Source organism: Leptosomus discolor, chromosome 6 (genome assembly GCF_034619465.1).
Source record: "Leptosomus discolor isolate bLepDis1 chromosome 6, bLepDis1.hap2, whole genome shotgun sequence".
NCBI classification, from domain to species: domain Eukaryota; kingdom Metazoa; phylum Chordata; class Aves; order Leptosomiformes; family Leptosomidae; genus Leptosomus; species Leptosomus discolor.
Genome location: NC_141396.1, coordinates 42634822 through 42657819, shown reverse-complemented (window position 1 = coordinate 42657819; position 22998 = coordinate 42634822). Strand labels below are relative to the sequence as shown.

At 39.3% G+C, this 22998-nt stretch overlaps 1 protein-coding gene across 2 annotated transcripts in view; it reads left to right on the top strand.

The window, feature by feature from the left end:
- The window catches only part of CDK14 (cyclin dependent kinase 14), a 269013-nt gene that overhangs the window by 44338 nt on the left and 201677 nt on the right, over positions 1-22998 (top strand). The window contains exon 2 of one of the 2 annotated variants that reach the window (XM_086466597.1): positions 5978-5991. The exons of the other annotated variant lie outside the window; for it this stretch is intronic. Coding sequence (XP_086322723.1) covers positions 5978-5991 — 14 coding nt within the window. The remainder of the gene's footprint in view (positions 1-5977; positions 5992-22998) is intronic. 2 annotated transcript variants of the gene reach the window in all.

Genomic DNA, 22998 nt, shown 5'->3' with positions numbered 1-22998 from the left:
CCACAAATGTAACAACAGGATGAAAAAGTTTCTGCTTAGATGCTGTTTGATTCTCTTCTTTCAATTTATGCTTGTTTCTTTTCCTCCCATACGCTATGATAAAGAGCTTGTCTGTCTTCTCATAACCTACTTATGGATACTGGGGAGCTGCCACTAGATTCCCCTGATTGCATAAACCTTGGACCCTCATCACAGGACAAGTTCTTTAGCGCCTCAACCATCTTGGGTGCCCTCCATTGAACTCCTGGGTTTGTCAGTGCCTGTCTGGCACTGAAGGGTCCCAACCTGGCCTCAGTAATCTAAATGTGGTCTAATGAGTGCTGAGCAGAGGGGGGTGATCACTTCCCTGGATGCAGAATCTGTGTTGCTGTTCCAGCTGTTGGCCCCCACTGCTGCTGGCGTCATGGGGGGCTCTTGCGCAGCTGCCACCTTCCCCAGGGCTGTGTCTGCAGAGCTGCCCCCTGTGCAGTCATCCCCAGCATGCTGTATTTCAGGGAGAGGACTTTGTTCCCAGATGCTAGACTTTTTGTATGTCCTTGTTGAACTGCCTGCAGTTTCCATCAGGCCGTTTCTCCAGCCTGTCCAGCTCTTTCTGTGGGGCAGCTCTGACATACCAACATCCCCACCTGATCACCTGTGAACTTGGTGAGAGAGTGCACTCCATTGTCTCCTCCAGGTTGTTGATAGGGTTGTTAAAAGGGACACATCCCTGGATGGACTGCTGCAGTCTTTCATTTGTTACCAGCCTCCATGCAGAGTACAGCCTGTTAACTGCTACCCTCTGGCACAATTAGTTAATTTTTTTTTTTGGCCCAGCTACTTGTCCACCCGTCCAGAATGTAACATCTTGAGTACAGGAATGCTGTGGGAGACTGTCAAAAGCCTTGTGAAAGTCAGTGATGTTCATGACTCTCATGTTTTCCAGAAATCCAGTAGTTGTATCCAAGTAGGCAATTTGGTTGGTCTGGCAAGATTTACCCCTGCCTACACCCATGCCCAGTCACCACTGCTTTCATGTGCCTGGAAATGTGCTCCAAGAGCATTTGCTCCATGTTTTTCCCAAGGACGTAAGGGAGGGTAGCAGGTCTGTAGTTCCCTGATTGTCCTTTTGGTCTTTTTCTAAAGATGGATACAATATTTGTCTTTCTCTGGTCATCAAGGACCTTTCACAATCTCCATTCCAAAGTCTACTTTGGGCAGATTTCAGTGTTTAGTTATCTGCTTTGCAAGCCTGACTTCTTAATTCAGTCTGCCTGAAAATACTTGAAAGAGAAAAAATGCCTGTTCACTGGTTGTTCTAGAATTTAAAATATTTTAAATTTTTTTCAGGTATGTTTTTTTTCCACCCTGATACTCTGTTCCCTATAGAAAATGAATTTTATGGTTATTATCGGTGGTTTAAAATACAGTGAAGGCATTTCCAAGTTTGTAACACGGTTAATGGTCTGTTTATGCATTTAACCACTTCACTACCTGGAAGCTTCAGAAATTGTTGTGCCGCACACCTCAGCCTTTTTTTCTATAGCCAGAGTTTGTCAGAGGCGCCATGACCTGTTTAGATGAGGATGCCAAGTGCTAATGCAGGATCACAGTGCCAAGGAAAATTGTGGAGTTTGGTGTTTGACAGCACTCCCTGTTCTCATCCTTGGAGGGGAGGTTGGCTAAGATTCTGGAGAAAAATGGTGGTAACTTTGTTTTTGGTGAAGAGATCCTGTTACCCAATATCAAAGTTATATATACATTTGAAAATAATGGTGTGTGCTGGGTTTTTTCATCGCTGTCTGATCTCTCTCTGGCATCACCTGCGTCTTGAGCACCAGTAGCTAGTGTTCTGACAGACCTTATTGCAAAGCATGAATCAGAGCTCTTAATGTTTTGTTTGTCTGAAAGAGCAACCTGGATAGCATCTACGTCTGCCCATCTGTGTTCTTGATGCTGAGCATTACTCATGTGGCTGAACACTTGCTTCACTGACCCTTTTGCTCATAGTAGACTCTGCTCAGGATCCTGGAATGCCTGAGCAAATACTGTGGAGATCTTAATCTGTGTCTTGACTAATAGGAGCAGTGGCCTACAGGTGTCCCAGTAAAGGCTCTTAAAAGTATTGTGCAAGAACTGAACTGTTGGCATTTTAGGTAAGGAGTATGCAAGACACGTGGATTTGTTATTATGCATATCATTCGCATCTCTACTTTGCCTGGGAAGGGTGTCTCTGTCACCGTTTGCCCGTGGCTGGTCTGATATGATGATTGATGTGATGATCAGCTGCACTGATGATTCAGGTGAGCCTTGTGGTGGTGGTACAGAGAAGCAGCATGGCTCAAGGAGATCTACGTGGGCTGCCTCTGTACCCGCCTGCTCACCCCAGCCCACCCTTGGGTGCTTTGTGCTCAGAACCACCTTTTCATGCCTCTGATATGTATCACTGACAGTTGGGTACGTGTGGAAAAAAAGAAAACTATGAAATCTAGAGTGTCTTGTTTGCTATAAATGGCTGGAAGTACACTGTGCTATTCCAGATTTATTAGTTTGTAAAATGATGTGGTGGAACTTCAACAATAGTGTTCTCACTGTTCTGAGAAGCAGATATTTAACCATAAATCATACTTGCATGTGCTGGCTATTGAATATGTAGTCCTATTTTTATGCAGCCTTATTTTGTGGTGAGCATGCAGACTGCGTCCTTACCTCTACCAGCTAGTATTGTATTGCAACCAAAGAAATGAGAGATAAACACTGGCACCCATAGTGGTGGGTAGCGTGTTGTAAATGTGTAGTAGGGCCTTATATTCAGACATTCAGCTAATAATACATTAGATTAATAACTTGTGTTCCTGTGCTTACTTAGAGAATAAGTGAATTATTATAGAGTATTCAGTGGTACTGATTTGCACTGGGATAAATGATGTATTATAGAAGTGCAGTTGGAAATTAGGCCACTAACTAAGCTTTTTATTGGACTGTCTTAAAATACTGCCTGCAGTGTGGTTGATGCAAAAACAAAAGTTATTTCGTAAAAATATATCCTACAAAACCTATTTCAAGAAAGGTCTGTGGAGAAAATCTGAGACATTTTGAAGTATCTTTTTTTTCTATTGCATAAAACCCTTTTAGATTGAATTAATCCTTATCAGTCAAATATTTTGCCTTGCAGGCAGTATTTAATTTGCTAAAATTTATTTAGCAAAAGTCTAGTGTCTTTAAAGGCTATATGTCAGTAAAAACCATATTTTTCTTCTTCAAGTCTCAGTTATGTGATAGCAACTATTAAAGTGTTTAGAATGCCTTTTGTTTAAGGTTTGCAGTGCGTCATACTCTGCCTTTTCTTAATTACCAGGGAATGGTTTAATGTGTTAGTTTTGATGTATGAATGTGGAAAATCTGCAGGCCTTTTATATGAAAAGTTTCATGGCTGCTTGTATTCTGTGGCCACAGTCACTTTCTGGGTTGTTTTCATGCAGTTCCTGGGGTTAGAACCTTTATGGCATCCAGAGCAAAGCCCTTGTCCTTGCTGAATCCACTTAAATCAAATTCTCAAAAGCTACAGAATGTAGTATAACAAATCGTTCATGGAAGAATAACCCTTAAATATATATGTGAAGGAAAGAAGTTTAATGTTCCTGGTTTTTCCCTTTTCTTTCCCAGGAAAATAATGGAAAAACTGATGTCCACAATTTCTAACCTAAAGGTGCAATTTCCTTACACAGTAGTTTTCTATGCTAGCTGACAGTTTTTTCTACCAGCCTGCATGCCTTAAACCCAGGCTGGCTTTTGTCTAATGGCTGTTAATGTCACCTGCACACAAGTTAGGCCATTTTAAAGTCTTAATTTTGCACATAAAGAGGGTTCATATAATTACAGAATGGTTTGGTTTGGAAGGGACCTAAAAGATATCCAGTTCCAACCCCCCTGCCATGGGCAGGAACACCTTCCACTAGACCAGGTTGCTCACAGCCTCATCCAGCCTGGCCTTGCTCATACACATGGTGCTGAGCGTTGATTTCTCTGATACAATACTGCAGCATCTTTCTCCAAATGAAGCAAGGAAATTGGTGTTGGGTTTGTTTTAGAATAAAGCCTTTTTATCACTGCATTACTCTAAACCCTGAAGTCTTAGCCTCAGAGGTCTTCAAAACCTGATTGCATCTGTCTGTCTCTGTTCTCCTTGCCAAAAATGTTTAGTGTTTTTTTTTTTTTTTTAAATTTTTGGCATTTTTACCTTCTGTGCTTGCGTCCCTTGAGCTTTCCCTCAGTAAACATCTGCTAAAATTGCTTCAACCCTTTTTAATCTATCCTTCTTTGCTGGTTTTACTGCTGTCCCTCTCCCTGTGTGCTTGACTCTGTGTTACAGTGATGCAGACCACTCTCATCATGTGTTAGTCCATGGAAGTAAATAAATGTTCTCAGTTTGTTATGGTTTTCCTATGGCATGCTGTATGGAATGGCGGGTCTCGATAATGTGTTTCTGAGCTGGAGACTAGGTTAGCTACTTAAATCAGTGATTTGGAAGGTGAGTGTCAGGGCTTTGTAAAATTGATATCTGCTCTGTGCACAGGAACAGCATGATCCACCAGGACGGCAGCCATTTGAGCAGGTGGGATGTGAGCAGAGGGTTTTGGCTGTGCCAGCTGTGCACCGGGGGAGCAGCTGGAGCGCTGCCGGAGAGCAGTTGGCAGCGCAGTGCCATGACAGAGGGGCTTCGGAGGCAGATAGGAATATAAACACTTGTCTAGCTGAAACGATGAGAGGAAGTATTTCTATACCACCATTATTAACTGATTGTGAAAAATGGAGCTAATGTTTTAACCGTAAGCTCTGCTATGACAAACAGACTCATGAAGAATGTTGCTTATTTGGGACTGTGATGAAATCAGTGGAGCGGAAGCAGATTCTCTCTGTATGTTTGGTGGAGGGAGGTGGAAATATCATTGAAACATGCCACCGAAAAGCATTTTGTGTGTGCTCTTGCCCAACTAGACTAACTTAGGCATTATGCGAATAGATGGGGAGGTGGAAAAGCAGTTTAAAGACAAGTGAGCAAAAAATAATTTTTTTTGCTCTTTTATAATGTTATGACAACCTTTAAAGCACTATGATTTCAAATGGTTTTAACTGGAAAAAAAATGCAGAGTTTAACTGGGCAGGGGGGAAGAAATAACTTTCTGCTCAAGTTTCAAGTCACACTGTGCTAACCTCTCAAATGCTGAGTCAGCTTTTGACAGTAATAGTTATTTCCGTAGAAATACAATTTTCAACAGATTTTTTTTAATTCAATAACTAGTTTATTCAGAGACTGGAAGCTAGTTGGAAGCTGAAAATCAGGATGCTTTGTTCTCATCTGCAGTGTATCTGCAAAAATGAGCCCGAAGCGATGGCACCAGTCACAAAACAACAGCAGTAAGAAACCTTCTGGATTTATAGTAACTGCAGACAATAATGTACTTGTTAAAAGATAAAACTTATTTTTGTGGATTTGCCTGTCTGCCATTTAAAATGGTTTTATTTACTCAAAAATTTTAAATGGTGGTATTAGTGTCTTTTTCTTTTAAATGCTGCTTAAGACAAATTATATGGACATAATTTTTATTTTCTATTTAATAGATCTCAATTACATGTTTCTTAGTACTAAAATGTAAGTTGAGAATTTGAATACGTATGTGATTTCTGAAGCTCATTGCTCTGTATTTCTTGCTTGGAAAAAATTACAAATTTAATATAGCAATTGTAGTTAGTGGAAAACAGATCTTTTAATGATTATTGACTGATAATAGGTAACTATTTAAGGAAAATAATTTCATACAAACTTATAACAAGTTCTAAAATAAGTTTTTCAACTTGATTAAAATGGATGATTCAAGTTTATTTGCAATGGAAACAAATAGGACAAACTTCTGTCGGTGGCTTTTATTCTTAAAGGCAAAAAATCCTGTCATTAGTGGCCCATAATAGACCCAGACATAGAGACTGTGGGGTTAAGTCTTAAATCTAATGGTGTGCTGTAAATAAAGGTGTAGTTGAGGACCCCACAGCTCATCTAAGGAGCTGCCGGCTGATCTGTCCAAGAAGAGGTCATCAGATTTTCATTTGGGGCTTAATTCTGTTTTTAGAGCGCACAGTAAAGAAAACAGTTTTAATTACATTCATGTAGTGCTGCCATTTCTCAACAAAGTCATGTACTTATTGCAAAATGTTTTCCCATGATGACCTTTTTGCTTCTTATGTAACTGCGTCTGACCTGTGTTTCTGTTTGTGTAAAAACAAGAAACCCTACATGAATCAAACCAATTAAAAAACAACAACCTGACCCAAAAAAACAGAGTCTACTGTGCAGGTTATATAAAATGTACTGATAAGTAAAGCCATGACTTTTGCAGTTGTGAGGGAGGTGAAACAAAGCCTGGAGTCATGTGCAATGACTTTCCCATTTGTCTTCTGAAACCTCATTACACTTTGCAAATCTATTGCCTGTATTAATGCTGATCCACTAATGCTAGTTCTTGGGAGCTAAATGCAATGTATTTCTGCTGTTTTCTGACTGTTGTCAGTGACCATGAAGATATTACTTATGTCCATATTTGTCAGTGCATTGTTTGGGGCATTTTATTTGCGGTTGCTACTCATCGGTGCTAAGCTAAATTTTTGGTGACTTAAATCCAAGCACTGTTGATGTTCTAGGGAACATTTTGGGAGAAAGGACAGTGTTAGTTCCTCTGAGAACAGATAGAAGAAGGCTTTTTTTTTTCCATAATGTTTTCAATTTTCATAATAAAAATAAACATGAAACATGATTAGGATTGGAGTTAAGGTTGAATGATTTAAATTTGAATGGTTGCTTGCTGTAGGTTTGTAATGTTTAAGCATCGCACTGCCAACCCTACAGCTGCTTCAGAAGTGTTCAGGTAACGCACTGTCAGTGCAAAACATGCTCAGGTATTTTTGAGCACTCCGTGGTTAGGTTGGTAAGCCCAGGTGGAGTGTAAGGTCGTGTGGAACTGGAGTGATGTGTGCCTCTGAGTTGGCTGGGGGCGTGGTGGTTTGCAAAAGCGAGTATGTGTGGGTGTAGGTATGGACAGTTATGCATGCACATGTGTAGTGATACAACAAAGCGCAAAGACCTGAGTTAAATTTCAGAATTCAAAATTCTGTGGTTTTGTTCAAGATCATAACTACGAAATTTTCTGGTTGAAAACAAATACAAATGAAAAAAATTCCACTTTATATAAAATGTATTTTAAAAATGCCTACAAGGAGTCAAAGGATAATGGAGATGAAGCAATGCTGACCCTGTGCTACCTAATACTAATTGTTGATGCTAATGTTAAGCCAAGGTAGTAGTTTAACAGCAAACTTTAAAACCCTAAGATTGTTCTATTGAGTGGAAGACATTAAAGCAACATGGAAGGAAATGCTGTCATTGGAATTTGCTGACCTGACAGCAGAATAACACTGGTATAAAAGGCCAGGACTAAATGAATACATCAGATTTTGCAGCACTTCTAACCTCAGAACCAAGCTGCATTCAAATATAGTTTCTTTTCTTCTGGCAGAGAAAGTGCTGGGATACTTTTGGCAAGTTATTAAATAGTTGAGCCTTAAGTTTCCATCTGAGGGAGAAGGAAATTAGTATCTTAGTGTAAATTGAAGATACATTTCTTAACACATCTTGAAGATACTCAAATGTTGCAGTACTAGGAAGGGGAGATGGCCTTGGAAATATGAAGATGAAGTCAGACAAAAGTGATTCAGTATTGCTTTCCTTTGCCCCCATAACACAAAGAAGTTTTATCCTGTCTAACGTGTATTTTGGATTGTTTTTTCTTTTTAGCCTTTTGGTCACAAACAATGAAATGAACCTCTGCTAACACTTCAGTGCCTTCTTATGAAGCAGCATTTTATTTCTGATGTTTTAAGTGTACGGGCTTTCACACAACAGTGTAAGGAAAATTGCTGTTTCTACTAGAAAATAGCTAACTTAGTTCTGCCCTTAAGATATTTTATAGTAAAACTGTATTTTGCAGTGCAAATTAACAGGTAACTGACTATCCTACCTTTTCCCTAACTTCTATGATGAAAGAAAGAAGAGGAATCTGTTTTAGTTGTTTACGTTAAGAACAAGGGATGCAATCATAGTTTTTTCATATTAATACCTTAGCTGAACTTCTGCCAAGGTTATGTTAGCATCTTGGTTTGTTTAGAAAGGATTTACATGCATTAAAGTATGCCAGTTATATGTAATGTGTGATTCAGGGAATGCTTGTAGCACTTCAGATTTAAATTGCCATGTGTGGTTGTGGGGTGGTTTTTTGGTTGTTTTTTGGTTTTGTGTTTGTTTGTTTGTTTGTTTTACACTGTATGTGTGTATTAGTGCTTGTTACATGTATCTTCATCCACACATTGGCCTTTGCTAAAGGAATACGCAGGTTTGTGGGCTTTTAACTTTATGCTTACAGAATAAAGTGGGGTTTTTCCTTCTGTGGCTTTCTTTTCTTGCATGTATGTTTAAAAACCTGCTGCTAGGTTTTTTCTTCTAGTACTAATATACAGACTTCACAGTGCATTGTATGGAAACAGGTTCATGCCTTTAATTGGTATTAATTTTTATTACTTTGACATGAGATTTTGGTTAAAGAACAGCTGTTTGATAAGGGCAGGCTTAATGTTGTTTATATTACCTGAGTTTGAAATGAAAAGCAGCAATTAAAAAATGTAAATCAATATTTCTGGAAAGTGACCCCAGGGATGCACTTGATGTATGTTGTTTGCTACAGATGATGTGATGGAGGGGTATTATGCAGTTTAATATTCAATGGTATCTTGCCCACTGCCTACTGAAAAGTTGAGCTTTAGGGGAATACAGTTGGCAGAGTAAGAAGAGAGGCTGAAGTATTAATTTAGCACAAGCAAATCCCAAACCCAAGCCCGTTGAAATCTGAGATCATATCAAACAACGCACCAACTTTGAAACCTGTATCGTCTTTCCCAGGGTTGCACAAAGACTGGTGCGTGCTCTCACCCAGTCACCTCTCCGGCTCCCTGTCTGGTGACAGAGCCTCGGTAACTTCTTTGTTTGCATAGAAATGGTTTGGGAAACAGAGCTCAGTCTTTGCATAATCCTTGGCAAAGGCTGTTTTGTTTGTTTTATGATAGACACGTGCTGCTAGCAGGGCAGAGTAAGGATAAGATAATGATTGTCTAACCAGGTATGGGCCAAGAATTTATTTCAGATCTTTGTAAATACTACTGGCAGCCTTTGCTGGTAATCATCATATTAAACAGACCTCAGTGAGCCAACATTATTAAGCTACACTTTTCAGAGATTGATTTGAGTAGGCCTATTGAAAAATCATTGTGCAAGTTGTTTTAGTTTCAGTGCTTGCTTGAAGCAGAAGTACACCAGCCTAGAAATGAGCGTGGACTTTGAGGGAGGAGATGGAGGGCATCCTTTGTTCTGATTAAAAATCCAAATTATTCTGCTTGGTGTCTCTCCATGGTCATGAAGGAATACAAGTGCAGCCCAGAGTCACTGTGACTCTGTGGTGAAGCAGGAGGAGCTGGTCTTCTCCTCACCCACTAGCACGTGCGATCTGTGGAGTCCGGCTGTTTGCTGCATCACTTTGTGGATTCCAGTTTTCAGGAAGGTTCAGCGGGTGTAAGAATGATCAGTAATTTTAGAAATTACGCATCCTTATTACCTGAATAAATTAACTCACTTAAAGTTCGGCGAGGGGCAGTCTTCATTTCAAACGGGATTTTTCATCTGCTTTTGTCATTTTCTCCAAGTTTTCCCAAATTTGGTACCCTGAAGAAACTCTTAATGAATGCACATTAGAGATTTGTTAAAGCACAGCTAAAACTTTAAAGGATTTCATATTGTAGAAGTGCTCCCTGTAGGATCTGTGCTAACTTGCCTGTGCACATGCTGAAGCATGAGAAGGGACTTCACCTGAAAAGGGACAAAGTCAGACTGCTGCTGTGACATCCCCTCAGGTTGCAGGTGATGATCTGAAGAATGTGAGAGCAAGGATGCCGTTTTTTCCCTCAGTGTATTCAGCGCTTCTAATATATGCAGAAAAAGGAGCCTAACAAGGAATTTAGGGGGTTGAGTAAGGCTTTAGAAGAGGACTTTGGTATGTATGTGGGGATGTATGGAGGATAAGGGCACAGGAGTGTGTATGGGGTCTAGGAACAAAGGCGGTAATGGGCAAGAGTTTAGGAGTGTGGGGGAAGATGCTGTCTGATATTTGGAGCACAGGGTCTTTTTGGGAATTCAGATCTTTCTGTGGAGTCCTCAGTCTGCCCATTCTATTTCAGCAAATAGGTGTGAAACTCACTGATAGGCATGCCCTACACACAGCTGATCGGCTTTGGGATGGAAGCTATTACTGTTTAAACTTAATTCCAGAAAGAAGTCTGTGATCTAGTCTTCCCATAACAATATAGCTACAGATGAATCTGTATGAGAGTTCTATATTATCAGGTATTTTAGAGGAAGGAGTGATATTATACACAATGAATTTGAACCAAAGTGTCCTGTTAAAATTTAGCTATAGCTGCGAAGACTGATTCTTGCACTTATTTTACTCATTATTCATGGTGGAGTTTTAGTGTTGCCAGTCTGGACAATTTAATTGTGAGTCTCATAACCTTTGCTCTTGTTCTGAAATGTTTAGGGTTTGGCATTTATGTGACAATGTTCTAAACATTTCTAAGTAATTAAGAGATGAAATCAATGTATGTGCTGAAGACCTGCTTAAAATTGCATTGGGGAGGTAGAGTGTGTCTTGCAAACTACTATAAAACTTCTTTCTTTTCTCTTTTTGCTTTTGACCAAATAGGGCAATGGGACCTGAGGGGGCTCGACAAATGAATTCTTCTTGTGCTGCTGGTACTGGCCTTCAGAGAAATTGAGATAGGTGGTGTCCCCCTTCACAAAGCTGTAAAAACTGTGATAAAACCAGTTAGCCATCTGTGCATGTATTGTAGTTGGTAGTTTGTGTTGTCACGGGCAGTTAAAGGACAGCCAGCCTTTTGGATGTTTATCTTTCAATGTACTGGTTGCACTGAGGTTAATGAGACTTCCCAGGGATGTAAACACCTCAGATATAAGGGTAGAGTATGAGATGTGTATTTGTATTGTAACATTTCAAATAGAAGCTGTTTATTTGGGAAGTGTCAAATCTGTGATTGGCATGTGAAATTCAAAAGAAGCCATAAGACGTTTAAAAGTGATCTTATGTTTGGTTTTTTTTTTATATCACTGGGGCTTCAGTGGAATCTTAGATGGAATTCTTCTTGTCTGAATTTTTATTGCCTTAGTAATCGTGTCTGTTAGTAGTCAGTCTTTTTTACATTTTAAATTATTTCCACAGCCTTTTCTGAGGACAGACATATCTTATTAGACAGACGAGCCCTCAATATTATAAGCTCTAAAATCATTGCATGATTTTTGTCAGTCATTTTTGTCAAAATTGTGTCAGGCAGCAGCCATAATGTTGTGCTGGAGTACCTCATGCATACACGTGCTCTCAAACACATCCAGCTCTCTTGGGAATCATACCTCAAACGAGTTGTTCTCCAGCATTTACATTTCTGAGGCTTTCAAACCTTTCCTCAGTGAAACTTTTAAGTTGCAGTTTGTCCTTTAAATGCTCTAGGGGAAGCATAATTTGTATGTTTTGATGTTTCTCCTGTTTCTCCTGTTCTAGATCTCTTTTTCTACTTACCATTCGTGGTTAAATGCAGTATTGATTTTTATGGTAAAACTTTTGTTTTGCTCCTGATGCTGTAAAAGGTTTTGTAAACAAATGATTTTATCCAATAAAATGGGGATCTACACATAGAATTATACAATATCTTGTGTTGGAAGGGACCCATGGGGATCGAGTCCAACTCCATGCTCCCCGCAGGACTAGCTGGAACTGAACCATATGACTGTGTCATCCAGAGGCTCCTTGAGCTCTGACAGGCTTGGTGCCGTGACCACTTCCCTGGGGAGCCTGTCCCAGTGACCGACCACCCTCTTGGTGAAGAACTTTTTTCCTGATGTCCAACCGGAACTTCCTCTGATGCAGCTTCCTACCATCTCCTCTTGTCCTGTTGCCAGCCATGTACATCTGTTTGTGGGCTGGTTGTTTCTTCTTTGGGTGGCACCTTAAAAACTGAGTAAATATTGCCTAATGTTAGGTGGGAGGCATGTTATTACTGACTTTATGTGAGGCAGGCACAACCTGGCTGAAGATGGAATGCTTTATTTGAATATCAGACGCTGGATAGTGTGAGAGAAACAATTATATAAAGTTACAGCAATTAAATTGTTCAGATTGCAAACTAAAACTACGTTTTGTAGAAAGAAGGGAGATGTTACATCTGAGAGCATGTAACTAAAATCACAAGTACGCGTCTTGCTACAAGTTTCCTTCTTGGCCTTTTCTTTTTAAGAGTAAAGTTTACTTAATTGGTTCTCCTCTTAACGTCTCAACTGTTCTGCATCTGAATCCCTGCACTGAAACAGAAGGTGAGGAAGGGTGGGGGTCCCTCCCTCTTTCGCTAGAATAGGTGGTCAGCTTAGCCATGGATGCCCACCTCACTTCTCTGTCTATAAAGAGTCTAGTAGGAGTTCTGTTTTAATGACTAGGCTGCTAGGGTAATACTAGTTTTGTTTTTAAATTTAATTAAGAAGACGTGTTACTAATTGGGAGAACAACAGAACAATCAAGTGTCAGTGATTCTACTTCATAAGAGAAGTTTCTTAACATCCAGATTGTGATGAAATTGCGTTCACTGCAGCATAATTTTGTCCATGAACCGTATAGCTTGTGCTGCCTCATTTTTTGAGAGTTTGTTCCTTTCTAGAAAAGAATGTAAGATTGCTCTTAAGAAAATATCTGAAACAATACAATATTGTCATTTTAACTGCGTGCAGATCATCATGGGACCTCTTAAATTATGGGGATGACTGATTTAAGGGGTTTTGGCTTTGTTTTGTTGTGCAGTAAGAATTCTTTTCATAGTAATCTTCTGGTAAATCAGTCAGAAATTAAATATAGTACCAGTTTTGAGGGTTTTTTCTTTTCCCCACAAAAGATTTTGCAAGTGGGCTTAGTCTTGTGAGAGTTCTGAAGAAGGAAGTCAGTGTCAGAGCATCAAGGCAACCATGCTTCAGGGGAGATGCATGGCTGCATCATTCTTCTCCTGCAAAATAGTTTGATATGTGCAGACTTTAGATACATTCCGGAGTGGCCAAAACAAAAATAGTGAAGTATTAAAGCAATGTATGGTGGTTTTGATGTATGATGACTAACTTGTATAAGTGGGTTTTTTTCTTGGTGTTTGGAAGCAACCCCACGCCCCCACCTCCCCACCCCCAATACTACAAAGAGCTCTAATGCCAAACTGTAAATGTTCAGTATTTTGTAGACTTTCAGGATTGAAACATTATGCTGTAAATCCTGTAGCGGTGATTTAAGTGGAAGAAGATATCAATTCTCAACCTTCAACCAATCAGTTCTGTGGAATCATTCACCTGTTTTGTCATAGGCCTTAATTTATTCTCTTACGTGGTAGGGAGTCTTCAACTTGAAACAAGAGAGATAGATATGACCTAGATAGATTAATCAATGTATTTTTCCCATGTCATTTAACCAAGAAAATTTCATTTGCATTTGCATGTTAAACTGAAACAACGTGTATCCTTTAAACTTTTTTATCGAAATTCAAGAAATTACTGAAGATCTGAAACAAGCTAATGGAAATTCTTCCCCCACATCTGAAATTAGTATTTTGCTCCTTTTTTAATTACTAAAACCTTTAAGGCTTCTTGAATTTTCTTGATAGGCAACATAGTTGCTCTTGAGCTGAATAGAGCAAATCTGTTGATATATAAATCTGTTCCAGCCCTCTGTAGTCACTGTGTGCTCCATCACAGGAAAATCCATGTTGTTCTACTTCACAAGAAGAAGCTAGGGTAGAATATCTCCAGGGAGTCTTATTTAAGAACATACTCTGATGGGGTCCAGCTCAAGAGATGCTGAAAGAGTGGTCTGAGGAGGAAAAAAAAAGTTTAGCTGGAATTTTCTGTGAGAACGAGTGTTCTGTGAACATGTAAGCTGCCGTAGCAGTAGCTATTTTGTAAAGGTAGATTTTATAGTACGAGGAAGAGGCTTTTTTTCTCTTGTCCTTTCTGAAGTTTTATGTCTTCAGCAGCTCACTCCTCTTGAGATGCTTTCTATTTCTCGCTAAGATATCCTGGGAAAATAGATAAGCTGCTCAACATGCATTAAAGCTTTATCAAATTCTGGACTGAAGTGCCCTTCAGTGAGAATGCTCAGGTGAATGCAACCCTCTTGTCTGAATTACTGAGATAAAACGGGACAAGAAAAGCAGTCTGCAAGGCTCTAGTGACCCAAACAATAAAGGGCTTTATAGGTCAAAACCAACACTGTATTTAACCAAAGAGCAGATAAGTATTAGTGCAATACCTGTGGTTACGGTGCTTGTTTCCTGTGAGCATTTGACTCAGCATTGCATCAAGTCGAGCTTTGACATGCCTTTTTGATGTACATCATTCTGTGCCAATTTAATTAATAAATAACAAAGGTATGAGTGACTGCAGTAAAACTCTTGTCCATTAGGTATGGCAGCCTTCTAGACAAATATAGCTGGAAGTAGGGGAGATGATTCTCGTAGCTGCTTCTCATATTTGATCATGAGAACCAACAATATTCCTAAATCAGGTATCACTTGAGTGTTTCTATTTAATTTTTTGTCAGTAACTTCTTTAATCTCATACCACACCACCATCTAACCTAGTGTTTTGCTATCATCAGATTTTCCAGTCATTGTGATTTGCATGATGCTTATACATTTGTCACGTTTGTGGTGTGTGTCATAAAGAACAGGTAAAATATCCATTTTTGAGACTTAGAGGGGAATGGCAACTAACCCTCCAAGTTAGAAGACAAAGACATGGAAGAGGGATGAAAAATTGGCACACTGGAAAAAGGTGTTGTTTAGTTGAATGGACAAAAGTTGCCCAAGGATTTTGTATGGTGTAGTATGTAGTGTAGACTATTTGGATGATAAAATAATAATGACATTTCATGCTGATATGTACAACTTAATGCGTATGAAGAACTTAACTGCAGCTATGCATGTGTGATGGTGAGTCTAAACAAATTACATTATTTCGGGTAAGAATTATAGGGTCGTTGGATGATTGCTTGAAGATAGTGACTCAATGTTCAACAGGAGTCTGATAAATATGTAAACCATCAGAAAACAATACGAAAGGAAAGGAGAACAAAGCCAAATCTGCCATTTTATTATTGCAGAAATCCTGTTTGTGTAAATATCATATAAAATATTAATCATCATAAACCAAAATTGACACAGAAGGTGACACACAGGGAGAAGACAAGAGTGATCAGTTGGAAGTGCAGTATAGCTTCCACTGAGTTGAAGGTCATAGATTAAGACCCGTTAGAGTGTAAAACAGGATTGAGGGAGGATGAGATAGTAACCTGTAAGGTCACAAGCTGGTGAAGAGGGAATAATTGTGCAACATTGCTTTAGCTGCTTTGTAGTTCCTACTTAGTGAGAAATAACCAGAGCTTTTTTGTTCTGGTTTTCAAGAGAAGGAATGGTTTCTAACACACGGTGTAGTGTGACTGTCTACCACCTAGAGACCAAAGATCTGAATGAGTTCAAAAGTGAAGTTCCTCCGTGAAGTTGTGAAGTATAGGTCTGGATCTAATCTTTGAAGTACAAAGTAAACTGCTGGTGAAGGATATACAGGAGGAAGGCTCACATTTCTCTGTCCTTATCCTCTAACAAACTTAATTGCTTTCAGAAACAGGCTGGATGAAACTTTTATTCTGACCTTGTATGATTATCACTATGTATGTTCCTCTGACAGCTTTCAATTATGTTAATATTTAAAAAGTCTTTTGTTTAAATTCAGGCTTTATACCTATTCTACAGTGATGACTTGTTCAGATAGCTGGAAGATTGTAGCGTCTCTGGGGGGAAAGGTGGGAACTGAACCTCCATTTAGTGGAACCAAAAGAAAGGAGGTTGATTTGTACACCTTACTGTAGTACATTCTGTATGAATGTGTAATCTATATTAGTTCATCATAACTCTTCCCTGACATAAACATGGGTTGTCTGTTACTGTCCCCATAATAATAAGATGACAACCATAGAGACTGATTGATATCATATATGTTGAATCCATTATGGCATCTGAGATGGTAGTGAATCAGTTGTTTGTTCTTCCACATGGTGATTTTGTGGTTCATTTTCTACAGATTGCTGTAATGAATGTTCTCTTATAGGATCTCCTATTTCTCGGTAACTTCCTGTGACAAAGAACAGAACCTTAGATACCTACCAGTGGTCTTTCCCACAGGCCATGCCATGGCTCCTGGGCTGGTGGTTTTTCTGCTGCTTGTCACAACTCAAAGATGAACATGAAGAGTAAAAATATAAACCGGTTGTTGACCAGTTAAAGGCAAATAAGCTTGTGAGGAGCATGGAATGATTACGGACATTATCTCACACCACAAAACACTGTATTTAGGATTAAGTGTCATTGTTGTGAGGTTCTTTTATTAACAGTTGCAGTTACCTCTGAAAACAAAACCAATGTCTTGTGAGATTCCCTCCTCCCCTTCAGGTTTGGTATTTGGGTACCAAATTTCAGGAAGGCCAAAACATAGGGAAATTGTTCTGACAGGATTCCGCTGGAGATGTATGCAGATAAACCTCATGTAAATGCACAGTCATGCAAACCTCTGGTTTTGGGGTGCTTCAAGGTCCCACGTAAGAGAATGAAGACAAGAATAATTGAGGCATTCCCTCAGTTCTGTCTTATTGTGAATGCCAGTGAAAGAACTCTGACTTTTCACTTGTTTTCTAGGTTGATACTTCATTAGCTTTTCTAAAGTACAGTCCTTGCTGTTCTGCAGATACTCCGTCAGCCTTCTTCAATGCCAAAACTGTGCCAAAACTGTTATCCTGGAGCAGTTATATTCACCTCAGCGCTCATTATTGTCTTTCATTGAGAAAATACAGGTTAAATTAAATTTTAATTAAAAAATCTGGGGCTTCAAGTCAGTCCAAGAATGCCTTCTAAAGCTGACATCCTCTAAAAGTGGTTTCTCGGTGTGCTGTGGAGGCCATAGAGGAAGCTCTCAAGAGTTGTGATTAATTTTCTCAAAATAATCTCTTATGATGGCTAAGGTAGTTGGCCATATCGTCTCACTTTTGGGGTGCCTTCAGAGTTTCATCACTTCATAGTCTAGATTGTCTTAAAGCTATAAAGTGGTAGGATGCCTATTACTATATAGCTTCTGCCCTTTCCGCAGAGGACACCAAGGTCTTGGCCTGTGGAACTGGAATTTGTAGATCACATGATTTCACCAGAAATTTTGATTATCTTTGTTAATAAAGTGTATAAGGAAGGGATAGAGGCAGCTGAACAGTGCTGGTGAGCTGAAGTCTTTCACTTGTATGTTGGTAGTTCAATTCCAGTGCAAGAGTTGTCAACAGTTACTCCCATCTGAAGGTGGTGGCTTCACTGTTCTCTTAACATGAATTCACCGTTTGAGTTGTGTGGCAAGCTCAACAGATAGCAAAAGCCTTAAGGACTGAAATTGTGGCTCAAAGGAAGAACGTTTGGTGAGGAAGTGTAGAGTAGGTACGGATTTTTCAAAGTGGTTACTACTGTAAACATGGAAATTATTCTGGCTTCTTATCTACATCATAGGAATGCGAAGGTTGATTTGGCTTTATTTTTTTTTAACCACAATAACGTAGGTTTTGTGCATAAATCTCTTTTTAACTAAAAATTTGAGATTTTTTTTTCCCATTGCAATGTAGAAATACATCAGTTGAAATAAAAAAAAAAACAAACAACAAAGCCTTTCATACGAGTATCTCAAAGGACAAAAGAAAGGAAGCTGAAATCCTGTGCTTTCAACTAAGATGAGAATTTCAGTACATGACATATTTAAACTTGAGAAAGAGATGAAGGTGAACTCATCTTTCTGTGTTTAAGTTTTAATTCATTTATAGAAAGCTTTCTTCTCCTAGCTATAATGCTATGGATGACTTTGAAATGGGATATCATTGAGCTTTGTCCCTGTATGAGATCAGCTGTAGCAATATATGTAACTTGAAAATTTTCTTCCCTGGGGTTTATACTGGTAGATATGAAAAAGCTATTGTTAAGTCTTTATAACTCTCCCTAAAGAAAAACTTCGTAAACTATGTCTCTGGTATTCATCGTTAAAATTTGTGTTATAGAAATATTACTTTCCCTTGCTGATTAGCTAGATTGGTTTTTTTTGTATTGCAAATAGGAGAATTGTCAGCTATGTGGTTTTAGGATTTGTATGTCATAGTGGATGGGTTTGTTTAATTAAAAGCTACTCCACTAAGCCATTTTACTGATTGTTATCATCTTCCAGACAGAGTGCATACATTTGAATTTTCTACTGCTTGAGTTCTTTGTGGTGTTTTTGAAAAATGATTGAGTGAAATGTTGATTTAAATGTGGGTTGTTGGTTTTTTTTTTTTTTTTTTTTTCATGAGTAGAGTAGATTGTGGTGCTTGGTGCTTTGTATGCAATTTATTAGTAATGTTGAGACTTAGCATGGGAACATGAGGTTATGTGTATATACAGGTACATCATAACTCTTGGGAGTTATGGTGCATTTTTTGTCTAGAATTTTATTAACGTGTGACAAAGATACTTCCATTTCTGCAGTGAAATTTTGCTGCTGTTGACATCACACGTAACTGTATGATGCTGAAGGTGATTGACTGTGCTATCACTTACTGTCTTTCAGTTGAGGATGAGGAAATTAGGCAAGGAAGATGCAGATTATTTTACATGACACTTGGTATAGGCTTCCTACCCTTTCCAGATAGGCATTTTTTTCAGTGTAATTTTAATACATTATAAAGGCACGAACACAGTACTAGCTGAGGAAGAATTGTGTCTCTGAGTAATAGCTGGGTTTGGTTTTGCAAGTATGAGCGAGACGTGGCTGGGACAAGACTATTTATTTTCATAGGGCAAGGCATGCTTTGTTATTGCAGGGTAAGGTATATTTGAGTCGTGTTTTGTGTCTGACTAGATGCCCACCCCCAGTGGAAAAGCCTACATCTGCTGTCATCTTAAAAGCAGAATAATTGTGAAATTCCATGCCTTGACTAAGCTCTGCATCTGTGTATATTAACTGCTAATCCCACTGCAGATGCGACAGGCTTAGGCCTTTGCATTTCTCGTCGTTAAGTACTTTGGACTAATAATTAGGGGCTAATAGTATTCTTTAGACCAATATTTATACAAGACGATTAACTAAGAGGTTAAAAAAAAAAGAAAAAAGAAAAAAGTGAAGCTTGGAAAACAGTGTATTCAGTTTCCTTAAGAGGAAATCCTAAACCCAGTTAAAAGAACAAATTCAAATTCATATCGTATAAACATTGCACCAGTATGTTTTAGTCTGGATTAGTTTGTTTGCATGAGATCTTTGCCAGCATAGCAAGGAACACAGAGGTATCGGTAACATATTAAAAAATATCAGTGTAGCTTTATTAGTGTTCACAGGAAGACATGGCTTTGCTAGGAAAAAGGGTTTGCTTGGGTTTTCCTATTGCACAGAAGGACTGTAATTGTCCGAAGTCATTGGATCAATGTTTTAATGCGAAGACTGCTTTCACTGAGTTGAAAATGTATCTGGACTGATTTGAAGTGGTTTTCAGATGTGTAGAATCATTGCGCAGTGCTCTCGATGATGATGTTCTTCTGTTTGAACTTGCATTTTAAACATTCTTTATAATGCAGACTATATTTGGAATCAGTCCCCAAAACCATAAAATCTCTTTTTTGGTCTTAAAAGATGCAAAAATAATTGACACTGTGTTACTTTGCATTTTATTTCGGACAGGGACTTTTTGAATAAAGTCCCACCATAGCAGATAATGCAGGTGTTATAGTTCAGATACTGGTATTGTGAAGCGAGTTGTGCTTGGAATAACTTGTCACACATTCCATTGTGCAATGATATCCACTGCTTCACTTGCCATCTTAAGATGAAAATGATTTTCTTTGCATTCAACACATTTTTGTCACTGCAGGATTGTTTTATTAAGGTCCTGTCTTGTGTACTCTATGTATTCTAACTTCAAACTCAACACAAACTTACCAGTTTGGGGAAGGGGTCATATTTTGTGGTCACCTGTGATAGCAAGGAGCTGAACTGAACTTGGACAGATGCTGTCCCATCCAGTCCTCTGTTTCCGAATGCAATTTGTTAAATCAATTTTTATGAAATATTATCAGTGGCTTATGAAGTGGCCGGCTAGATGTCTGAATGACTTTCAAAAGTGAGGAATTTTTCAAAACTGCAAAGTGTGTTTACTTTTACCTTGTATATTCAATCTGCAGTTGTCAGACTGGAAAGGTATGTGTTGTGCAGCAGTGGCTCTCCTTAGTGGTTTCTTCTGTGATGAGAAAATGGGCTCAATTGGACGTATGATACTTGTACAAGCTACTGCATGTGGTTATAACTTCTTGGAGATGAGGGAACAGCTGCCTTTCTCCCTTGCTTCCTCTCTCCCCTCCTCTCTCTTGGATGATTTAACGTAGAGTAATGGAAATAGGACATTACTTACAAGTTCCATTTGAACAGTATGTAGTATGACCGCACAGAATATAGGGTAACTACTGGCATTTTTTTGCTGTGCCATATTAATAAATGATGGTTTGCATGTTTAGTTAATTGACCATCAGAGCTGTGATGTGTAAGCTCTCTGTTTTAAGTATAGAAATTTGCAGATGGCTGTATATCTGTTATCTTTAAAAGCTCCAAAGATGCCTATGTGAGAAATTGTTCTCAAGTGCTACAGAGCGTTTTGGTGTCTGGCCTGGGATGAAAGCAGTGGCCTGACTTGCAGTACTGATAATGTGAAGCTTGTATTTGCAGCTGGTTTCCATGGAGAGTTTTAAAAACTAAACCCACAGGTATTTGGCTTTTTTTTTTTTTTTAAAAAAAATTGTATTGAAACTTTTTTAATGTCAGTTACTCTCCCACCCTCATGGTACAGGGGGCTTTGTGTAGTCTATCAGTTGCAGTTGTATTTCTAGATAGCCTTTGCCTGCCAGCCAGGTTTCCCAGCCCTGTTTGTGGTACCATTAGCAGCCCCAGAACATGTATTTTGTTCAGCCAAGTTGTGTTCAACCAACAGTCTGCAAATGGGGTTGGGAGTAAGAGAAGGGACAGGGCTAGCACAGGGGCAGGAGGGGGATAAGAATAGTAGGGAGTCAGGCAAAAATGCTGGGAGGTCTGTTTGGATGAAGAAGGAGTTCCTAACAAAACTCAAACATAGAAAAGAAGTGTACAGAAGGTGGAAGCAGAGACAGGTAACCAGGAGGGAATGCAGAGACGTGGAGTATGCAGTTGATGCAGTTAGGAAAGACAAAGCCCAATGGGAATTGCATCTGTTGACGAGTGTCAAAGGCAACAAGAAGGCCTTTAATGTGGTAAGTGCAGATTTTTAAAAATGCAGTAAAAATAATTAACGTTAAAATGTGGGAGGGTTTGGCTTCTTTGAGTTAGGACCCAGTACTTAGTGGACTGTTCGGCTTGCTTTCTGTCTTCATGCCTTGGCCCAACATCTTGCCTGCTTTTGGAATGCAGTTCTCTGTTTTGCTGCCTTGTGTTCCCTTTCCCCATGGCTGTCCACCATTTTTCCCTTAACGTGATGCATGTCTTTTGGCACATATTAGTCTCTGCAGGTGCTTACTCAGTAGCTATTTTTTTTTTCTCCTGAGCATCCTTCTGTCCTGTTCTCCTTCGTCATCAGACAAATTTGGTGTTGACAGAATGAGAACAAGAAATGTAAATTTTTAAAATATATTTTCTCATAATTTCAACTGGAAGCTTTTTTCCATGTTTTCTTCTTATGCTTGAGACACCTGAGAAGGAAATTTTGGCCTAGAGAGTGGAACTTGTTTTTTTTTCAGAAGTGAAGCCTTCTATCTGCTTAAAAACGAAGCTAAGAAACTGACTAGTCTTCTGGAATGTGCCACTGTGACTAAAGTTGGGAAATAGATGAGAGGGAAAAATAAGAGCTACCTAATTTTGGGCACGTGTTATGGAATTTGCTCATGCCATTCATTTTATCATCACTGAAGCCACTGATGCTAGATTCAGCTGTGAGCCTTGAGTCGAGAAGTATTTAAGCATGTGTTTAAGTCTTGCTGACCGTGGTGGGATTTGTGCAAATGTGTGGTGTTTAAGCACGCTGTGCTTTCTTCAGAGTGTGACTCTATGGGGAGCCTGTTTCTGACGGTCTTTTGCTGTGGGTCAGTGGAGCTGCATTGGGTGGGAGCCACGGCTGTGTTTCACCTGCTAGTTCCTTGCACCTCCTTGTTATGTAAAAATGAAATGCCACTGAGCTGCGTTCTTTCTCTCCTGAAAGTTTCATGTATGCATATGTTACTGCTCCCTGTCCCAGTGTAGTCTGTCCAGTGCTCCCCCAAAGCCGGGAGGTTTCTGGGGAGCCAGGAGCCATTGGAAGCACAGGCCAGCAGGGGTTGCTGTAGGAGTAGGAGATGGAGAAGATTCGCTGCCTCCCTTTTGGAGGAGCCCTCCCTGAGGGTTTGCTCCTGTTGCCCTCTTTTCCCCTCATACCGCACCCAAGCTTGGGCTCAGCAGTGACTTCCCAGTATGGAGTAGGTGGCCGTTGCTTACTCACAGCTTTGCATATTTTGTATGTTTATAAATTAAATACTACGTTTCATCCTTACATCATGCTAAAATTAGCTTCAGAGTTTGTATTTTGGCTCTGCATTTTAAATGCTTTTTCGTGTTTTATTGTTTCTGTAAAAGTGGACAGTGGCATTTGTGGTGCTTATTTCTAGATGCTCATAGATTATTGCTTTAATACCATTTGTCACTCAAGAACTTACTGGTTTCCTTCAGGATTG